The sequence below is a fragment of the Phragmites australis genome, chromosome 5, assembly GCF_958298935.1.
Source record: "Phragmites australis chromosome 5, lpPhrAust1.1, whole genome shotgun sequence".
Lineage (NCBI taxonomy): Eukaryota > Viridiplantae > Streptophyta > Magnoliopsida > Poales > Poaceae > Phragmites > Phragmites australis.
Window position 1 is genome coordinate 1,916,304 of NC_084925.1, and position 22,216 is coordinate 1,938,519.

A 22,216-nucleotide genomic window follows, 5' to 3' on the forward strand; every position below is an offset into this window, starting at 1 on the left:
AAGAGCTGGTGCGCAATCAGGAGATACCCATAAATCCAACGGTTATATTCATGAAGGATTTTTTAAAGGTATACTATACACATGCACTATACACTTTACTTTTGTAGACACGCGTACATGTTCGTATATATGTTAGGATAAAATTGAGATATCTAATACGTAAAAATACTCATTACTACTAAACATGTATGTATATATATATATCATAATTTAATCCGAATTAATCTAGACGCTACACTTATCGGGAAAACCCTTGTGAGCACCCACGCCGAGCAACACTCAAACGTGGACCGGCACTGGCGCACTCCGGCACCCTGCCATCCTAGCTAGAGCTCGGTCTCTACCCATGGAGGATTTGAAGACGAAGGAAGGAGGATCTTGGTAGTAGTGGAGGAGGAGGGAGGCGACGATGTTTGATCCGACGCGGATAACACAATAGAGGGTCCGTGCGTGAATCTCAAAGCCTGCGACGGATGAGACCAGATCAGATCTTCTCCATCTCCACTACCGGGGGCCCGAGGTCTTCCTTCCGTTCCGGGGGAGAGACGGGACCCCTGTTCAATTCCCAATCTGAAATGGTGATTCGCGAGATCTGATAGAGGCGCAGTGCAGCGCAGCGCTCCCCCATCCCCCTCCCCCCTCTACGCGAACGCGATGGCGTCCTCCGCCGCGCCGCCCGCTTCCGCGTCGTCGCGATCGCACGGCAATGGGGCCGCCGCCGGCAGCGCCACGGTGATGATGCTCCCGGGCCCGCCGAGCCGCAGCAACGGCGGCTGCATCGACCTCAGCCCCACGGGCCTCCTCGCGCATGGGGCCGGGAGCAGCGTCGTCGTCTCCGACCCGCGCTCCATGCAGCTCCTCTGCGTCCTCCCCATGCCCTCCGCGTCCCTCGCCTCCTTCGTCACCGCCGTCCGCTGGGCGCCTCCCGCCGCGCCCTCCCTTGCCGGCGCCGCGGGCGGCGACGCGGAGGACGACGACCGGCGCCCGCTCCGCCTCGCCGCGGGGGATCGGCACGGCCGCATCGCCGTCTGGGACGCCCGCGCGCGGGCCGTGCTCCACTGGCTCAACCTCGACGAGGCACGCGGGGTCGCGCCAGGCTCCGGCGGCGGGGTGCAGGACCTCTGCTGGATCCACCACGGCTCCGGGTGGCTCCTCGCCTCCATCCACGGGCCCTCGCTGCTCTGCATCTGGGAGACGTCCAACAACCCGCGCGTCCTCTGGATGTTCGACGCCGCACCCGAGTACCTCTCCTGCCTCCGCCGCGACCCCTTCGATGCCAGGCACCTCTGCGCGCTCGGCCTCCGCGGGTTCCTCCTCTCCGCCGTTTCGAGACAGGACTCTGACATCTCGCTGCAGGAGCACCGGGTGACGTGCGGTGCGGGAGACGTCGCGGAGCTGCAGAGGCTGGAGAAGGAGGTGTCGGCGCCTGCGCCCGCCCCGGCGCTCGCGGCGTTCCCGCTCTTTTCGACGAGGCTTTGCTTCTCCCCACTGTGGAGGCAGATCCTCTTCACCACGTTCCCGCGGGAGCTCATCGTCTTTGACCTCAATTACAGTACTGCGCTCTCTGTTACTCCATTGCCCAGGGGATTTGGCAAGTTTTTGGATGTTATGGCCGATCCGGATCTGGACTTGCTCTATTGCACGCACCTCGACGGAAAGCTGAGCATCTGGAGGCGCAAGGAGTGAGTTTGCATTCATACTGTTCATAGGATTAGAGTTTACCAAAAACTCATAATCAGATCTTACTGAATGCCCAAACTTATGCAAACTTAATTTGTTAGACAAGTGTGATGATACAAATTTTTCTGTTTGCATGTGTAGCTGTATAAAATGCACTCAGTATCCTAATTATCTAAATGCGGAGGGAACATTGATCAATGCACAGCAAATGATAAGCAATGCGATAAAATTTTAAATTCTTTACAGCTGGCAAACAAATAACTTGGTTCCATTCATGGGAGTATCGAGTTGTCGTGGGTTAATCCTAGACAATAATTCCGGAGATTTGTTATGAGTGTTTATGAACTGGTTATATATCAGTTCCTCCTCCCCTCTAGACCCGTTCCTCCCCCTTTATATACGAGAGAAGGAGAACTTACAAATAGACCTCTTTCAGTAGACCCATACTTAGTTAGATATTTTTTTTTAGACCATCACCACACGGAGCGTGCGTGCTGCACCTTGCGCCGGTAGTACTCTGGGGTCCATCCCATCCTCTTGGACGCCCCACTTTTACTTTACCTTGGTAGCCTTGCCTGTCCCCTCGTCGTGAGCCGCAAGCTTGCCTGGTTGTTCTGCCAAGCCGTTTCGTCCCAGCCTTCCGTGTGCTCGCCTGCGAACTTATCCACTTGCCTGGCTGTTTTGTAGACTCTGTCCCATCTGTCGCGCGGTGCCAAGTCAGTCTGCAAAACCCCACTCCGTAGCATTTAATGCTACGAGACGAGGCAGTGCCCATCTGCACTGGCCACGATTTTGTTCGCTGAAGGAGGTGAAGGAAAACACTTGAGTATAAATCAATAAATGCGACTAGACAGGTTAGGTATGTACGTCCTGCGACCAGCAAGGGCCTTGACCTGGTCGCGCGATAAACCTTGGTTCAGGAAATATCCCCCGCCGGCAGCCATATCCCTCATGGGATCCGTTAGCCAGGACGCTCCCTTACTCAATACTCCGACATGAGTTATGTTGACATTTAGAAATGAATGAGCAATCAGTTTTATGTGTGTGCACAGATACACATCAATCCATGTACTCACGTAAGGACTAAGGATATATTATTCTTTCGCCTCAAAATGAATCCTATTAAATGGAAGGACATAGTATTCTTGAAATCGTACATTTTACATGCCATTGCCATTTTTCTGTGTATGTTTCCTTGAAAATGTGTAATACATTCTCAATTAAGGACATATACACCAACAGATGCATAGTTTCAGTGCATCTGTACATGAATGGCATACTAACAGTGCTGTTTTCTAACATTTTGAGTTTTTCTTGTTTGTTTTGTTGGGTTGTAGGGGTGAACAAGTGCATTTATTGTGTGCAGTCGAAGAGCTCATGCCTTCAATTGGTACTGTTGTTCCTCCTCCGGCTGTTCTTGCAGCTACAATATGGCAGTCAGAGTCTATTTTCCGTAACATCGACAAACAATGTCAGGATTTGGCACAAATGCATTCTTCACATTCTGTCATCACTGATTCATATTCAGACCAGAATGTGCATCAAGGGACTATGACATATCTAACCTCGATATCTGAAGATGGCAAGATCTGGTCCTGGCTTTTGACTTTTGACAAGTCTGCACATTCTAACAAAGCTAATCTAGGTGCGTGAATCTATGTGGTCAATGCAGTGAAAATGCAATTATTTGTTCAACTGTCAAATCAATTGATGATTCCATTTCTGTCACTAATGTTGGGAAGGAACCAGGTAGACCAAGCCGTAGCAATGCTGCAATTGCCAACAAATGCTCCAATGGACCTGATTCAACAATAAAGGTTACAGTACAAAGCTCTTTCTCTATGTTGTCGCTATTAGATAATCGCCATGATTAAGAAGTAGGAGCAATAGTTCAGTGGTATTTGAACACCTTATACTGCTACACTTGAACCTACTATATCCCAGGGTTCGGATGTATCTGTTTAGTTATTTGGCCATATGTAATTCTAGTGTCTATATCTTCTCATGTTCAATGTCTTCCCTCTCTGGTTTGCTGATATTAATTACGCTCTACAGATTAATTTGATAGGCCAGCTTCATCTTTTGTCCTCTACTGTGACTACTCTAGCGGTGCCATCCCCTTCTTTACTTGCCACAGTAGCCCGTAAGTCCATGGCCATAACATCCCTTGCTGTTTTTGTGAAATTACCTTTGTTTTTAAAATTTCTCACATTGATTGTCTGTTTGTTCTGAAATCATCTCTATAATTTAAATTTCACACTTCCATGACATCGAACAATAATTTCTACCTGAAGGTGGTGGAAACAATCCTGCTCCAGCAGTACCACTTGTTTCTCTAGGGACTCAGAATGGAACTATTGAAGTTGTAGATGTTGTGGCTAATGCAGTTTCAGTCAGTTTTGCTGTTCATAGCAGCACTGTGAGAGGATTAAGATGGCTTGGAAACTCACGTCTTGTTTCATTCTCATATAATCAGGTGATTTCATGTTCTGATAGGTTTTAATTCTTGTATATTGGGAATCGTGATTGCAATCAAGTGTTTCTCTAATTTGCCAATGTGATTGTCAATTCACTCATGGCAATCAAAGCTAGTAATGATGTTGTTCTGAGTTAGGTACTTATTGTCTTCTATTTGCACTTAAGCTTCATTACTGCAACTTCGTAGGCTCTTGTTTTAACTTGATGTTTGGTTTTCAATGGTGTCTCCATGTTACTTCTCTCATTGAATTGACTAATACAGGTTAACGATAAAACTGGAGGATACAATAATAAGCTTGTTATTACATGCCTTAGAAGTGGGCTAAATCGCTCATTCCGCGTACTCCAAAAGCCTGAACGTGCACCGATTAGAGCATTGAGAGCTTCTTCATCTGGAAGGTTGGTTATGTGTTTTTCAACCTATGCATATGTGCCAGTACTATATTTGTCATGATTTCTCAAGCATAATCTCCTTTTCCAGGTACCTTCTGATTCTATTTCGTGATGCTCCTGTTGAAGTGTGGGCTATGACAAAGAATCCCATAATGGTACTACTTCCTTTGCCTACATTTATGCAATTCGGAAAAGCAATTACCGTTGAAGTTGAGACGAAAAATCCATCTCATTCTTCTCAGCAAGAGCAAAGCATTATATTACCTCATTGATTTTTTCAAAGAGCAACTGGTTTGTGCTAAAAGTTGTGCTTCAAGGTTACAATGGGATTCGAAAGTTAGTTTAATCCAAAATATAAGTTCAGTTATAGTCTGTCAGAAAGACAATCACAGTTATAGTTACTTCATCCTAAAGTGTCCTCCTTTTCACTGCATTATACAAATCAGTTATTTCAGTTGGCAAAGGATCCAAAAGCATGATATTTGTGATTGTTCTTTACATGTTGTAGCTTAGGTCCTTGGCGCTTCCTTTTACAGTGTTAGAATGGACACTGCCAGCTGCACCTCGACCAGGTCAAAATGCATCATCTAAGCAGTCATCAACCTCCAAGGAGCGATCATCAGGTGCAGTTTTCACTCACTAGCAAAACTATATAAACTGAATAGGTTGCCTACTAATTCATTTACTATCTCTTGAGTTCTCTACTCTTCTCTGGATCCATTTTGATCAAACACTCACCAAATATACTATGAGATGACAGAATCTATTCTTGCTTGCAGACGTTACTGGAGCAGAAAGTTCTGATGAAACATCTGAAAGTTTTGCTTTTGCATTAGTCAACGGTGCTCTTGGTGTGTTTGAAGTGCATGGACGGCGAATAAGAGATTTTAGGTACACAAATTGCTGCCCTTGTAGCTTTCAGCAATTAAAGTAGCCTCAAATGGAACTGAGCCTAGCTCAGTTGGTGGGAGGTGTGGGTGTACACCCCCACCACCCAGGTTCGAGTTCTCTTCAACTCGAATTTGGATGCATATTTCTTCTTAATATAATGCCACCTAGTTCCTCCTAGGTCGGTCGAGTTTTTTTTTTAAAGTAGCCTCAAATGCAGCTTTGGTCAGATGACATCAATATCCCTTTGCTCTAGCATGTATCATTAGATAAGCACCATCTGAGTCCTACAGTCATCAAGTAGGTTCCACTAGAGCATCGGTGCATCACTCTATTTGATAGACCATTAAATGTAATATTTGTTATCAGGTTCAGAACAGTAAACACAGCATGTTACTCCCAAATGTTACACATTCTGCTACCTCTAGCTGTTTAATTTATCAAGCAGCAACATTGTATTCTTTTTTGTTTTGTTTTCGCAATTTCACTTTTCATATGGGAAACAGAAAAAAAAACATTGGATGTTTTGTGTGTATATTGATTGCAAATGATAAATCATGCACCTTCAACGTCCAGTTTAGTGTAGATGCGAAGTTGTGCTGGTATTTTCCAAATGATGGCTATGCCATTGGCTTTCTTGAGCCAGGTGGGAGATGCTTGGTGCTTTTAGAAATAAGACATAAAGTAGAAAACATGATTGGCCTTGGTATTTAAGAAATGTTACTAAACTGTGGCTAATGGTGGTATCAATTTTTGATTCTCAGACTTGAGATTGAGTTACTATGAAGTTTATCATGCACATACTGAAAATAAACCAAATTTGTTTCTTTGTGACTTTTCCTATTGATGGTCCTTATATTTGTACTACTTTCTGCTTATATTCATTCTGCAATTTGTTTTAACTTTAAACATTATCATCACCATTTTGCAATTTGCATGGCCATCATATTTATGATTCTTATTAAGTATATGGTTTTATTTCTGTATTGCAGGCCAAAGTGGCCCTCATCATCATTTGCTTCTTCTGATGGCTTGGTTACTGCTATGGCTTATCGCCTTCCCCACGTTGTATGTATATGTTAGCATAGTAGTCCTTTTATAAGATCCTTACTTCCATTTCCAGTATTGTTATCTGTGAGGCAGGTTATCCTGGGATGTTCTGATCACAGGCTACAATTTTTTTAGGTAATGGGGGATAGATCAGGCAACATTAGATGGTGGGATGTTACGTCAGGCCTTTCTTCTTCTTTTAGCACCCACAGGGAGGGCATCAGGAGGATAAAGTTTTCTCCTGTTGTTCACGGTGATCGAAGCAGAGGACGCATCGCTGTGCTCTTTTATGATAATACATTCTCGATATTTGACCTGGTAAGTACAAACAAATGCTGCTGTCATGTTAACTTCGGTTCTTTTGGATATCAGATTCATACCTGTGTCATATGGTTCTTGCCATTGGACTGCAATATTTGATTTTAAATGATGTTTTATGGATCCCCCTTTTTATGTCTCATACTTCTGGACCTATTTTTCTAAGAATATATATGCCAATCTCTTATTGTCATTTGATTATAGAAAAAGGTTACTTGTGTAGAACTGTCCAAGTATACTTTAATAAGTTGATCCATGATGAATTGGTTGTACTCTTCTTTTATCCTTGTTCTTGATTCCTCAATGTAATTCATGCATGTTTAATTGTCATTTTCATTGTTGCTGTCCTTTTTATTTCTCAACACGAATGTACAAATGTCTCATATAGTACTGAATTCAGTAACTATGTTTTAGGATAGCCCAGACCCCTTGGCAAACGCCCTTCTTCAGCCACAATCTCCAGGTACCCTTGTTTTGGAGCTTGATTGGTTGGCAACCCGAACAAAGAAGAATGAACCACTTGTATTATGCATTGCTGGAGCTGATAGTAGCTTCCGACTGATTGAGGTTAACATGTATGTCATTTAAGTTATGCATACAATAGTTTTAATTTCAGTGCATTGGCCTAGAATTACTCTGTTTATTTATGCGATTTAGAGTTGTTTCTGTATCAAAACTCGATTAATATCTACAAATGAGCCCTTTATCAATAGCAAATACTGGGACAACCAACATAATACTTTTGGAGGGTTTAATTGATCCCTTCATGAGCTGTTAAGGTGCGTTGTTAATGCATCTATCAGACAATCACCTTTTGTGGCATGTTTACGAGCTTGGGAGGAACATATAAACATGCAACTCCTTTCTAATGTTAACTTGCTGTTATATTGTTTTGTAGTTATGTACATTGCAGTTACACACTGAGTTCATTGACCCAGATGCTGAAAACAATCTCCCTACTTGTTAGAGTGTGCTAAAGAGATTGCTACATGTAACACTAAAAGAAAATTTTCTAGACAATTATGAGAATAAAGGGCAAAAAATGTTGAGCACTAAACTGAATCAACTCAAAAAGATAAAATTGAAGTCAGTGATTAAACAAAAAAAGCAAGAGAAGTAGCTAATTGCAGTTTGTTGGAAATAAGATTTGAATTTGGACTAGCCCTTAAGCACTACTTAGGCGCTCGCATACCTTGTATGATTTCATCCTAGCCATATATCTCCTCATTATTCAAGAAAAATTGTTGTCAACATATTAGGGTAGCAAATTTGTTTCTATTCCATCTAATTTTCCCACCTTTTAATCCTTCCCTTCTTTGTTTTTTAATCAATATGATATCAGTGTCTGATAAAACTGAACAGAGACAAATAATGGTTTACGACAGTATTTGCTCTCTAAGACTGCATTTTAGTGGTCTGTAACTGGAAAATATAGTCTAACTTCTGAAAAAGTTTCTAATTTCTTTGATGCGTTAGACCTTATTTAGTTATTATGATGCTTGTTTTATGCGGCTGATGACCTTATGTCTGATGCTCTATTTTCCTTCTTTAGAAAATATACATGTAAATGTTTTTTTGATTTTTATTTTTCTTATCCACCAGTGACACCAAGGGCAGTTCCGTTGCAAAGCCAATGGCTACGAAAGAGAGCTTTAGGCCAATGCCATTTTGTTTGCCAATACTATTTCCAACAGCACATGCTTTGGTAAGGCACATATAATATTTGAAGATTCATATTATGATATTACTATGCATGAACTCTGATGCATGTATATATTGCTAGTTGATTCTGATAAGTTAACTTTTTAAGAATTACTTCACGTTTGCGTTCATGTGCTTAAAAATGCTGCTTGTGGATTTCTTCATATTCTTCTTTTTACAAAGAATCAACTTTATAAGTAATTATAGTAAACACCAATCAGCTTACTAAAATCTGCTACTGTAGGTGTTCATGAATCATGTTATGATTAGTTTCCTCGAGTGACCTTTATACTTGTGCATTGCATTATATCCTTTCGAAAGATCAAATTGTGAGGCACAAGCACTCAGCCATTTGTCCTTTTATGTCTCAGGCTCTGCGTATGATTCTGCAACTTGGTGTGAAGCCTTCTTGGTTCAAATGCAATAATAATGATAAACTAGACTGTGACAGCTTTAAGGTAGCACCAGGAACTTTTGGAGATCTTCGTAGTTACATGATTGAGACAACACTTCCTCCTATTGGTGATGCTGTAGTGGCTGAATTGCTCCTTAAAGTGCTGGAACCATACAGAAAGGAGGGTATGCCAGCAACATCTTGATCCTTTTTTTCAGTAGATGATTTGACATATTGACACTGCTTTTGTTGGGAAGGTTGCATTCTTGATGATGGAAGAGCCATATTATATTCAGCTATAGTGAACAAGGGAACTTATGCAAGGTTCGCATTTGCTGCTGCGATTTTTGGTGATTTCCAAGAAGTGCTTTTCTGGCTACAGCTGCCTCAAGCTCTTCGCCATTTCCTGGATAAATCAAAAGGTAGATCGAGTGAGAAGATCTCACAATCAAGTTTACATCCTGGTTCTGAACAAGGCTCCCCATTGAATCGGATAGCTTCAAGAGAGAGATCTGCAGCTGGAAAGTTCGCAAAAGATGCTACGGTAATATTTGAATCTGATGTGCTGTAATTTTAATTCTCCATGAATACGCCTTTTCTCTTGAATTTAGCAGTTTAGTCATTGCGCAGAATTATGGGCAATTAAGCTCAATGGCATTTAAGCAAGAGCAACTGTGGTTCAATGCAAATGAAAGGATACCGTGGCATGACAAGCTGGATGGTGAAGAGGCTTTGCAAAAGCGTATTCATGAGTAAGAACCAAAAAAAAATTCAAACTTGTGCATAAGATATATCTTGGTAATTGTTTGTGTCGCATGCTTGACATATTCTGTGAACTCAGGCTTGTCTCTCTTGGAAACTTAGAAGCTGCGGTGTCATTGTTACTTTCAACCCCTCCTGAAGGATCAAATTTTTACCCAAATGCATTAAGAGCAGTTGTGCTGTCTTCTGCAGTCTCGCAATCCTTGCATGAACTTGCAGTGAAGGTGAGCATCCATAAGATAACTGGATTTGTGTCTTCACTACAGAACACAGTTTTGTTTAGGGTGATACAGTATACCGACTTTGGAGAGTATTAGGGGGGCAAGCACATGAAAGGCCAATAATAAAACAACATTATGTGTGCTTATTTATCTTTGTCCAAAAATAATGGCAATTTTGTATGCATGGTGATCAAACCTTTTGAACTTTGATCATTGATCTATTTAAAATTGTCTATATTGGCAATGAGGAAATAGCATATGCATATTTGCTATCAAAATTCTTTGTAGTATTTAATTTAACTTTTAACTGAAATGGCAATAGAGTTTTTATGGGCAAACTTGTACGTTGAATAAAAATGATTCCAATCCCAAAAAACGTCATTCTTTTCAAACTGATGGTGGTAGACTAAACATGCAACAAGGACATCAATTTAAGTTAAATATATTTTTTGACACTGAGATCTATAACCTGGAATACGGTTAAAGCTCAAAAGGAATAGTAGGATGCATTTTTCATTTCCCAATTGTAGAATGCAAGCATTGCAGTGTTCTGTTTGGTTCTCAACTGCAGAACGCAAACATTAAGTGCTCTATAGCTATTTCTTCAACATGAATTGAACTTAACTACTAATCTTTGGTCATCTATGTGCCACAGGGTACATTATGCCTCCTATTTCCTGATTTTTGTTCTTATTATAGAAACCTGGTGCACATTCTAGTGGTGTCCGTACCAACATCCATGATCCATATTCACTGTTAGTCCTTTATAATTTTTTAGATATATTATGTCCTGTTAGGATCTCTTTGTACTCAAAAGTAAGCTATAAGCTGTGTGCTTTATATTTGTCTTCAGACGACTTCTTCATTTTAAGCTAAAAAGGTTCCAGATAAATGCCATAATGGCTATGTGTTTGTTTGCAGAGGGTGGTCTTAGTTAAGTTATGATCTTTTGTAGGTTGTTGCAGCCAATATGGTTAGAACAGACAAGTCTCTATCTGGCACACATCTTCTCTGTGCTGTCGGAAGATATCAGGAAGCATGTTCACAGGTACTATTAACAACTTAGCTGCAATTGTACATCTTATATTCTTATGATTATCCTTTGTTTGGCTTAGTTTTACAGAAATCCGGCTTATCATGCTGTTTCCTCTGCCCATACTCCTTATATTTAACATATCAGATAGGCAGTATGGGTCATTAATGGAGATGAAATAAGTCACCATTCTATTGTTTCTAAAAATATATATAATATTAAAAATACAATTTACTATTGTGCCTTCCATATTAGTTTTCATATCGTCAAATTAGCCATAAAACAATATCCGTAGGACAATCCACGAGTCAAAATTTCAAGCCTTGTCAATCAAAGTTGTGGAAACAATGATATTGGTTGCAGATCGTGTCGTGCTGCTCTCCCAGTCTCAAGTTGTAAAAAGTTGATTTATATTGCCAATTAGTTTCACTAGTAGTCCTGACTCCAGTATCTGTTTGAGAAACAATATTCGCACCAGAGTAGTTAGGGCTATTTATAAGTCACGTGGGCAAACTGAAGGTATTATGACCTCATGCAGGGTTAATCGACTAATATTCTGGTACAGAAAATCGAGGAGGAGTGTAATTATTTTTTAAAAAGAAAAATTGGAAGAAATATATTACGTCGCTGTCATATTGATGTGTAAAATTGTGGTGGATGATTGAGTTGGATGTTTACGATTTTAGAATTAAGAAGACATCTAGTAGTGCCACTGTCATCTCTAGATGTAGTTTAAGTGATCAGCTAGGACCCAAAAAAATGTTCATGAACTCCAACTTTAAAATATAGAAACATTCAAAATGGTGTCCTCGTAGTTTAGATAACAAAATACTTGTGCAACAATAGTGGCCTGTTTTTTTTTTCAGTAATGGTTGGGGCTTAGAGAAATAACAATCTATCCCTGTTTACAGAAGGCTTCCTTTTTCCAACCTGTATGCTCATTTCATTCAAAGTTGTATTTTATCTGACAAACCTTTTTTATTTTTTGATGTGATATTTGTGTTTCAAAATTTTGTTTGTGCGTAGTGCGGATCGAACTGAATACGGATCCGACCAAATTTACCATTTGGTTCTGTTTCAGCTTCAAGATGCTGGGTGCTGGAATGATGCTGCAACTTTGGCCGCAAGCCATTTGCATGGATCTGACTATGCAAGGTATAATTCAACTATGGCAAGTTACTATGTACAACAAGTGGATAGAACAATGGATGTTTTGTGCTCCCAAAGTAATTGCAAAGTTTACTTTGTTTTGGTCTCATACAATTTAAGCTTATTTAATCAATATGGCTTGGCCTATCCACCCATGGTTGTGAGAATCACAACCATGGTGAGTGAAAGTAGATCAGAAAGCTGGTAGCATCAGCTTTTATGATCTAGTCATCAGTGTATCTAACATCCTGATATATGTATGTGCCTGTGGCACCACTCCACAAATATGCTTGATATAAAAATTGTTGATGTCACTACTGGAATCACGGATAAATGGGCGGACATGTCTTTCACCATAGGGTGAAGCTATAATGTAGCCATGCTATTTCCTGAAGCTGCCAGTAATTAAAAGCACTCCGTTTTTGTACTAAGGTAACTTTTGCCCGTGGTACTTGATTCATGCAGGGTACTGCAGAGGTGGGCTGATTATGTTCTTCGGGGTGAGCATAATATGTGGAGGTAAAATTGATCCCTAATAACTAACAAGAGTTGATTGTTTATTCCTCTTCCTGGTACCAACATGTTATTTGCTTTGTCCATAGAGCTCTGATACTATATGTTGCTGCTGGAGCACTGCCGGAGGCTTTAGATACACTCCGCAAGAACCAGCGGCCAGATACCGCAGCCATGTTCTTGCTAGCCTGCCACGAGATATATTCACAAATCTCCTCAGAATCTGAGCCCACCAACGACACGTCAGGGTCGGGACCAACGCCAGAGCGAACCCAGAAGCTCCAGTTCCCTTCCAAGAATGTGGATGACGAGGACCTGATTGCAGTCAGTGAGGTCTTCGGGCAGTACCAGCAGAAACTGGTTCATCTTTGCATGGATGCCGAACCGACTGCTGATTGATCCTCCCTGGTTTGCTCTTGTAATTGTCAGCATCTAGCTTTTGGCTTCTCCATTTTTTGTGAAGCTTGTCTACAGGTTGTAAGTTGCTTGCAAGTTTCTGTGAAGTTTATGTTGTCTTACGGCACCAAAGCCGAGATTTGGACTGTTGATGTGGCATTGGACGGAGAATCTGATGACAGGAGAAAGGAGTAGGCATGCAGAGTTGTATCGTAGTTGGCGATGGTTGGCACTGTTTATATAAGCATTGTATTTGGTAAATGTTTGTGTTAATCTCGTGTTGAGATACTAGCGAGGCAAACCCCACATGTTGCATCTGTATTATTTTTCCTAAAGATAATTATATGATTATCTGCATATGCTTTGCTTCAGGACTTCGAGACGTCGCCATCATTGGCCGGAAGTTCAATTTTTGACTTCAAAGTTTTAGATTCTTTTGGCAGGAAGTTAGATTTCCAGTTGGAAGTGCATTTTATAGTTATTACTGATTGTTTAAGTTGTTCGATACTTCAATGAATTGAAAGTTTGACAATTCAAAAGTTCAAGTCTCGTGAGATTGATTTCTTCTTTACTTTTTCTTTTCTACTAAAACGGAAAGAAAATAGGGAAGTTTGGATGCCATGCGCTGCTAATATATAGCACGCGCGCACGAGACACAATATTATTGACGACGCTAACCAACTATACCACTTACACAACGCGAGTGATCTTCACATTGTCTTCTAAGTGGAGTCTGTTAGCAGGGTGTCAGCTGGCCGGGCCCGGGGGGGGGGGGGGGTTGGCAGCCGCTCCGGGCCCCCCAAATCTAGAGGCTCCATAAATATATGTATACTGTGTATATGGGTAAAAAAATTGAAAAAATTAGATAAGTGTGATTTATATTTAATAATAGAGTCCTATTTTTAATCTCGCATCGGGTCACTGAAATATCAGAGTCGGGCCCGAGATAGGTAGCTATTTTAAAATTTGTTTTCATGTCGCGACTCTTTAAGAAAATTGATACTTTAAGAAAAATTAGATTAGGGCTTCTTCGGTCCCTAAAACATTCCGATTATCCTAGAATATCTTAAATTGACACTTTAAATATTGTTTCTATTTAGGCTGAAAAACCACCTAAACATACTGATTGCCCTAAAATCAGTAGTGTTACACGGACACGTGGGTGTTTAATTCGGTAAATTCTAAAAAACATGACTCGAGGATGAGGTTTCATCATCATCATCACATATATATATATATATATATATATAGGACACCTATTCTATACTCCTAGGAGTATGTACTCCCACATGCAATATACCACCTAAACAAATACTTTATACTCTTTTATCATTTTTAGTATACTCTAATACTAATTCTAAGATACTCCAATATGAGTTGTATGAAAAAAAATTCAATGTTAACCTTTTATTTTTGCTATATACTCTTTTTTATACATAAAAGAAGTATATACGCAAATTAAGATAAAAATCATGGAATTTCATAAAAAATTTCGTGGGATTTGTATTGTAGTATCTTATAATTACTAATGAAGTATATTTAAAGTGATAAAGAAGTATAACTCGTGTGTAAAAGTAGTATATGAGAGGTGGGAGTACATACACCCAGGAGTACATACTAGTTTTCCTATATATATATATATATATATATATATATATATATATATATATATATATATATATATATATATATATATATATATGCACCTAGATGCACTGTAGTTTCCTGTTGCGTCACCCCGCAGTTACGATAAAAAACAGTATACTTGCGACTCAAAGATAAGTCAGTTAATACAGATATATATGTTTAAAACTGGGTACCTTATCTCGACATAATTCTGCACTTTTTTTATTATGTGATCGTAACTGGGTCACCTCTGCGCATACTCTCAGTTACGATCCATAAAGTAGTATAGTTGCTATCGTAACTGACTTTTTTGTCATGTGATCGTAACTTAACTATCTGTGTTGTCGTAACTGACTATTTTCTTAATCGTAATTGTGATCGCAACTAGGTCATCTCTGCGCACACCCCAGTTACGATCCAAAAAGCAATATAGTTTTTATCGTAACTAACTTTTTTGTCATATGATCGTAACTCAACTATCTGTACTGTTGTAACTGACTATTTTCTTAGTCGTAACTGGGGGTAACGCAATAATAAACTACAATACTTCTTGTAATTATACAATTTTTATCATGTGATCGTAACTCACCTATATGTGCCGTCGTAATTGACTAGTTTCTTAATCATAACTGGGTAGTGCGAAGGTGGCTGCAGCAACTGACGGTGGCGCAACGTAGTTCACTGTTGCGTCTAGGCGTAGAATATATATATATAAGATTTTAAAATAAAAATTACATTCTAGTTTATACAAAAAAGCAAACAACTAGTCAACATAATGAAATATTGAAAGTTAAGATACCCACGGTGAATACTCAGCGGGCTGATGGAGCGGCTCTGCATGCAAGAGGCAAGGTTCACAAAACCGTTTGGACCCCCAAAACCGCTCGCCCGCAGTTATCGAAAAACCATGGTTATCACGATAACTGGGCAAAATTCGGCGATAATTTGCTCAAAATTCACTCTATCAAATTTGAAATTCGACGAGAATTCAGACCGAATCAACCAAACGATAACCGGTCAGTTTGCTACGGTTATCGACCGCATTTAGCGATTTATCGAGTGGTTTTTCCACATTTTTCAAATTATCGGCAACTGTTCAAATTCATCGGTAACCGTTCGGTTTTAGCGATTGATCGAACGGTTTTCTCGAATTTTAGTGAAGTTTAACAAAAAACCAAAAAATAGTTCAAACGTGTAAAATCAATAACTAATTCATCTAAGCTTTAAATAAGTGAAACAAATTTTTTTGTTTCCTTATAACATTATCTACATGATAAAAGTATTTATACTCATAAAAAAATTGAATATTTTCTGTGAGAAAATATATTTGCTAAACCTAGTTAAATGAATAGTTTACTCTTTGCTAATCCAAAAAATCATGAATATAATTTTTTAGTTTTCTTACATGATCCTATATCTTTTAAAAATACATGAACTTATGAAATAGTTATTGTTACATGCATAATTATGTAAATATGTTGCAACTAGATTAATTCATAACTAACCTATCACACCTCCAAAATTAGTGAAACCATTTTTATTAGTTTACTTATACTATGATTTATGTAAAAAATAATGGTAGACATAAAAAAGTTAATTACAGTGCTATTTCTTAACATATTCGCTTTATATTTGTGAACTTTGTAAAAATCATGAAGAAATTCCTAAAACTCTAAATGAAGTGAAACCAATTTTAAAGATGCTCTTAAGACACTCCCTACACAAGAAACATATGTGTTTATATGTTAAGCTTTTCCTTAATATAAGTTAATAAATGAGCTACACATTTCAATTTTTTTTTCAAACTTCCTCCTTATAAAATATGATGCAAACAATATTATTTTTGAAATTTGTTTTCACATAAGATCTTATAATTATCTCTAGTTTTTTAGGAACTTTTTTATTTTTTATTTTGTTTTTGAATTTTTTGAATTTACATTCGAAAACCGGCCAGTTTCTATTATCGATGCGGCATGATAAGTTCAGTTATCACGATTTTTAAACAGTAACTATCGATAAGTTAAACCCTGGCTAGAGGTGGTCGCCATGCCAACGCCATGGTGAGGGATGCCGTCACCGCACCTCGCGCTGCTTGACGGTAACTTCTTTTAGGTGTGTCAGATACATGTTGCACAATGTCCAACAAGAGTTGACACACCAAAAAAATTTTAGACATGCATGTCAGTGTAGCACTGAAAATCAGAGCGGGTAGGCACTAATCTTGACCAACTTTTGGAACCGTCTAGGACTGATTTTTTAGACACTGGCCAGTAAAAAGGGAAAACAAAAACAAAAACAAAAACCGGAGACTGGTGCGGTCCCAGCTGAGCAGAGCTGACCTGCAACGTGAACCCCGCGCGCCGGCGTGGGAGCCGCGCTGGTCCGGCCACTACGCCTCCACTTCCCTAGCCCCCCACCCCCATTTTTGAATGGCTCCACTTGCCCTTTTTGTTAAACCGGATAACACCTCCATGAACCGACGACAACTTGGCTGCGGCTTCCCCCCTTTTGGTCTTGGTGCGCCCCGCCCACCTGATCGCCTTCCTCCTCTCTCCTCGCCTCCGCCGCCTCCGGGAGCCGATCACAGTCGCGCACGCAGCCCTCCCCTCTCTGGCGTATTCTCCTCCTCCTCGGAGCGAAGGTAAGAGAAGACGGAACCCTGTGAGATTCCCCGCCCGAGCCAGCTGGATCAAATGATTCGTGCTCTGTTTTCCCCCATCCCCCCCCCCCCCTCTGGAATCGGTTTGGTTGATTCGGCCGTGTGATTAACCGTTGTTTGCGGCTGTTTTTGCTTTTGTTTTCCTGTGTTGGGTTGGCGTCGCAGGGAGATTTAGGGCAGAGGATGAGAGAGGCGTCAGGCATGCCGGGGGAAGAGGACGTCCGCAAGGTCTCGCGCCAGGACATTCAGCTGGTGAGTACCCCATGATCCCTCCCTCCCTTATTCTCCTCATTTACCCTGCTGTTTTTGGTCTCATTTGCGGCTCATGCAGAGGCAGCGTTCAATCGAACTGCTTGTTTTTATTGCCTTCCTTTTTTATATTTGATTACCTATTTACCTTTCACTCTTGAGAATCACATAATATGACCTAGGCCTATAAATGTCTGTACTGTTGCATTATGTATGTCTTCATTTAGGCATTACTTGCATACTAGATCATGTGCTGGTGCTGGGCCGGGCGCGAACCCTCATGAAGAAAGGAGGGGGCATGAGCTGGGGGTGTGGGGGAAGGAGAGAGAAGGGAGGGGTGAAGGGGGGTAAAGGGGAAAGAGGCGCGCGTGGGGAAAGAGGAGTGGCGAAGTTATAGATAGCGCTAGGGTCTGCTCGCCGTAACAATGCATATAAAGGGGGGGGGGGGGGGGGGGAGGGACGTGTGCCACCCATTGTACTAACTAAAGTGAAACACAATATAGGAAGTCCATTGAAGTTGAATTATGATATCTAATGATAGTTCCGCCATACTGGACCTGTTTTCACGTAAATGTCTAATCCTTCGGCATGCACTTTTCAGTTTTCACTAAGAAATAAACTTTTGGGGGGGGAAACATGAAGCAATGACTGCACAATCCCATCTTCGAAGTTGATTCATTTTTTTCCCTTGCCCTTCGAATTTGTAAATCATGGCAATCTGTATTCACTGTCCTTTATCATACTTTATGGCCACGCTCTCATTTAGTCTCCAGCATTATCACATACATATTCATGCCTTCTTATGTTTTATTAGATGTTCCCTATAACCACTCATCACACTCTATGCACAATCGAGGATGACTTCTGTATATGGTATTTGTTTGTTTGATAAGAAGTCATCATAGAAATTTTTGTTCCTCTCTTGCCACCAGAAAATTTTGGTGGCAACACTCTTGCTAAGATTTTGTTCTAGTTCTCTTGTGTATGCTCGAAAGAAGATGCATATTTACTTCAAGCAATAATTCCTCATGTAAAAATTGCTTTGCAGGTCCAGAATCTCATTGAGCGTTGCCTTCAGCTCTACATGAACCAGAAAGAAGTGGTTGATACTTTATCTTTCCACGCAAAAATAGAACCTAGTTTCACTGAGCTTGGTAATACTCTTGTATACACAAAAGTTCCTTTCCTGCTTAGTTGCATTATACCTTATTTCATAAGTTGAGATGAGGTTCCAATGCATCACGATTATAATATTATGGGCTCTACTATTACAAATTAACATAGCATACACTGTGCTTGAAATTGGAAAAACAGTAGTTTGTTGTATTTGAGTGTTGTATGTTTATTTTGTGCAATCCTTGATTGATTGCTATGATGGTGTCAGTCAGGAAGTCTTTTTCTTTCTACTGGCTGAGAATAACTGTTGATGGAACAGGAACATCACTTGCTAAGTTGATAGGATTTTTGTCTATTGAATCTCAGAATGCATCATATTCATGTTTTCTTCGACCATCATTTAATCACCCCATTCTTTGATAGACTTGGGCAACTCAAATTAACATGCATGATCTGTATTCTGTATATTGGAAACAAAAGGATCACATTGTAAGGTTCTCTGTCCTGGACCTAGAATCAATGACTCAGTAATCTGAGACAACCTGCCAACCAATTTCTGTCCTATAATAAATTCTTTGACGTGCAATTTTGCATTGAGCTTTAAATTCATGTTTGCAAATGGTTTGGACTAGTGCTTATTCATTGGCATAATGAGCAAATCCCAACGATTATCATATGAGAGGAATATCTGCCTTTCTCATGAATTTTTTAAGAACATTAATGCCATCTTATGATTATATAGTTCATAAAAAATTCTTTATTTGGGGTTTACTTGTCATTCTTTTTTTCCAGTCTGGCAGAAACTTGAGGAAGAGAATCGTGAGTTTTTTAAGGCATACTATGCGAGGCTCATGCTTAAGAATCAAATAATGGTCTTCAATAAGCTACTTGAAGATCAGTATCAGATTATGAGTAAAGAGCATCCTTCTGGAGTACCTTCTATGCCTCCTACTGCTCCTAATGGCTCTAACTCAAGCACATGTAAGATTCTTTTTTTCAGCAGCTGTATAGTGTAGCTGCCTATACTACTGTACTAACTGGCATCAGTTACACCAGATCTCTTTTAAACTATCATATCATAATGTATATTAGAGCTTGTTGTTTCTTAATACATCAACATGAGAACATCATGCTCATTTTCATCTGCCATTTTCTTGATATTTTTAACCCACTTAATCCCCATGCCTGATCAAAATACAGCGCACAAAAAAATGGAGGGAATAAGTTCTAATATAGTCCATTGTTGCCTGTCCCAGTGAATCAAAATGTGTGCTTTCTGCCGGACACTACCCCCAGTACTGCAATGCCAGATAGCTTGCTGCGCAATGGAAATCCTAGTGGTGTAGTAAATGGTGCTCCATCCAGTGATCAATTTATCTATGCTGGTAAAGTTGTTCATGGTCTTCCTAGTGGCATGGATGCTTCAGCAAGCCTGCTAGCAGCACATAATTCAACTGTTGGGCAGTTTAATGGACACAATGGAACAACAATAAAGACAGAGTCTAGCTACTCGAGCAACTCAGATTTTCCATTCGTTAGCGAGAACACCTTCCTAGAGCAATCAGTTGGAGATGTATCTGGTGGATCCTTTAGTAGCTCTGAGTTGAATGGACAACCAATGGGTGATCCAATTTTGGACATGGATTCATCATCGTATGGTTTCTTGAGCCAGATTCCTCGTAATTTCAGCTTTTCAGATTTAACAGAGGATTTCAGCCAAAGTGCAGGTGATTTTCTGTGATATTGCTTATCTGTATATTTGTCGGTGTTCCCTTTTTTCGTTAGTGCTGTTTTTGTATATTTGTTGTGTAATGTATACATATGTCTTCTATTTTTCGGTTTTCTGCAGAAATACTAGAGAATTATGGCCGATCCCCTTTCATCCCTTCCGAGACAAATAACTTCTCAGAGTCTACTGCTGGAGAACATATAGGTTAACCATCTCCCTTCCCTCCATCTTCCTCCTTTCCATGCTCAACCATGACCCTAGCACACCCCCATCCCCTCCCAAAATACAGTACCAATTCCTTGGTGCATTGCCGCTATGCATCTAACTAATGGTTTTCTTGTTATGTCAGAAATAGGAAATAGACGGCTAGATACTATATCCGAGGGTGTTAATTTTGAAGATTTCAGAATTGATTAATCAGCGTTTGATGGTACTGCATAAGGTAATTTCATAAGCAAGCTTATATTTTTTGCAATTACTAGTTAAATTTACAAGTAGATATCTTTGTGTTAATTTGCTTATTTATTTTGCTGGTCTTCACTTGGATTTCATTGGTGGGGTTGTAGTAGAAATGTTTATAACTGCAATATTACGTTATTGTTTTGAGACACAAAGCACCTTTCGTGCATAACCTAAATCTGTGGAAGCTCTTAATATGTCTGTCTGAGAACATTCAGCAGAAATCTTCTTACCTTGGTGGGGCTCAGTCTCTCGGAACAATGCTCTTTTTGGCATTACATGTTTATTATCCTAAGCACCAAAAGAAGCAGTGTTAAAGTTATTGCATTGATGAGTTGACGCAGAGAGTAGAGATTAAATGTTATGTGTTTGTACGCTGTAGATATACGCTTGGACATTTTAGCCACCAACAGCTGCATGCTTCATGCCCTGGCTTAAAAGAAGGAACTGTAGGTGAATCAGCTAGGTATTTTCCCAATGCAGACGCTCTGTTACTTGGGCTTTGGTAGCTAGTACTTGCTACTTAGCGGTACCTTCGAACAGAAGAAAAACCAATTCTACATTTAGACTTAAGAGTGATTCTTTCTGAGCACCAATTCCGTGAAAGCTACAGAAATGAGATGGCGGGTATCAAGACTGAATTGCATGCTCTAAAGTATTAACTTGCTAGATAAAGAAAAATTATCATGTGTGTTTACCCGAGGTTGCCACATTTACAGTAACTTAAGAAAGTGACCATATATGAGTGTTATGTATACTTTTATCTTGGCTAATCTCTATGCTGTTCCTAACTTGTTTGGTCGTTCATTCTTTCTGTCTTTCTGCGCAGGTTGAGCAGCGATGCACCATTTGTACATACTATTTTGGGCAGGCAAATCTCTACAGCTATGGTCATGGAACTAGCTGATTTCGCAGAAACTGTTACTTCTTCGTTGAGGTCTTGTGTTGTTTGAGACTACAAGCATGAATGACTTGTATGAGAACCTTATTAGACCAAATAATCTGTCACATTGAAGGATATGAGAAATCCATGTTCTTTGTATCGTTGTTGATACTGTAGGAGTGATCTGTATTTGTTCGGTTGCTTAAGTTAGCATTAGCTGTGGTGGAAACTTGACATTAGCATCAATATTACCCTTAACTTGTCCACATGTTATGTCTGTTCATGCCATGTTCCTCTTTCGTTGTTTTTCCTGGTTCCTTGTTTCGCTGCATGTCCTGGCTTCATATTAGATGTCTCTTAGTGGAGTTGGTAACGTCTTTGTATGATATACTATCAGATTAGTAACTAACGGTGGAATTCATGATAATGGTATTATAGCTCTCAGCCTCTTCACAAACTAAGGCACACGGCCGTATTACAATTGTTGTGGGGAACACTCCAGCTTGAGATATTTAGATG

General features: G+C 40.0%; 2 protein-coding genes across 2 annotated transcripts; both read left to right on the forward strand.

Moving 5' to 3' along the window:
* The first annotated feature begins 318 nt into the window (after positions 1-318).
* On the forward strand, positions 319-13,347 carry LOC133918327 (uncharacterized). The gene is made up of 21 exons (XM_062362165.1): positions 319-1,682; positions 3,018-3,325; positions 3,430-3,497; positions 3,736-3,823; positions 3,975-4,156; positions 4,421-4,557; positions 4,640-4,706; positions 5,060-5,174; positions 5,331-5,442; positions 6,432-6,507; positions 6,625-6,807; positions 7,222-7,382; positions 8,410-8,512; positions 8,880-9,087; positions 9,160-9,446; positions 9,533-9,654; positions 9,744-9,888; positions 10,841-10,933; positions 12,000-12,073; positions 12,533-12,586; positions 12,670-13,347. Exons 1-21 carry the CDS (start codon positions 655-657, stop codon positions 12,977-12,979), a joined length of 3,921 nt encoding a protein of 1,306 aa, XP_062218149.1. The 5' UTR covers positions 319-654; the 3' UTR covers positions 12,980-13,347.
* Positions 13,348-17,029: 3,682 nt separating this feature from the next.
* On the forward strand, positions 17,030-21,963 carry LOC133918328 (uncharacterized). Its single transcript, XM_062362167.1, has 8 exons — positions 17,030-17,243; positions 17,427-17,513; positions 18,559-18,664; positions 19,419-19,607; positions 19,883-20,353; positions 20,476-20,559; positions 20,705-20,797; positions 21,644-21,963. The coding sequence occupies exons 2-7, from the start codon at positions 17,445-17,447 to the stop codon at positions 20,770-20,772; spliced, it is 987 nt and encodes a 328-aa protein (XP_062218151.1). The 5' UTR covers positions 17,030-17,243; positions 17,427-17,444; the 3' UTR covers positions 20,773-20,797; positions 21,644-21,963.
* The last annotated feature ends 253 nt before the right edge of the window (positions 21,964-22,216 follow it).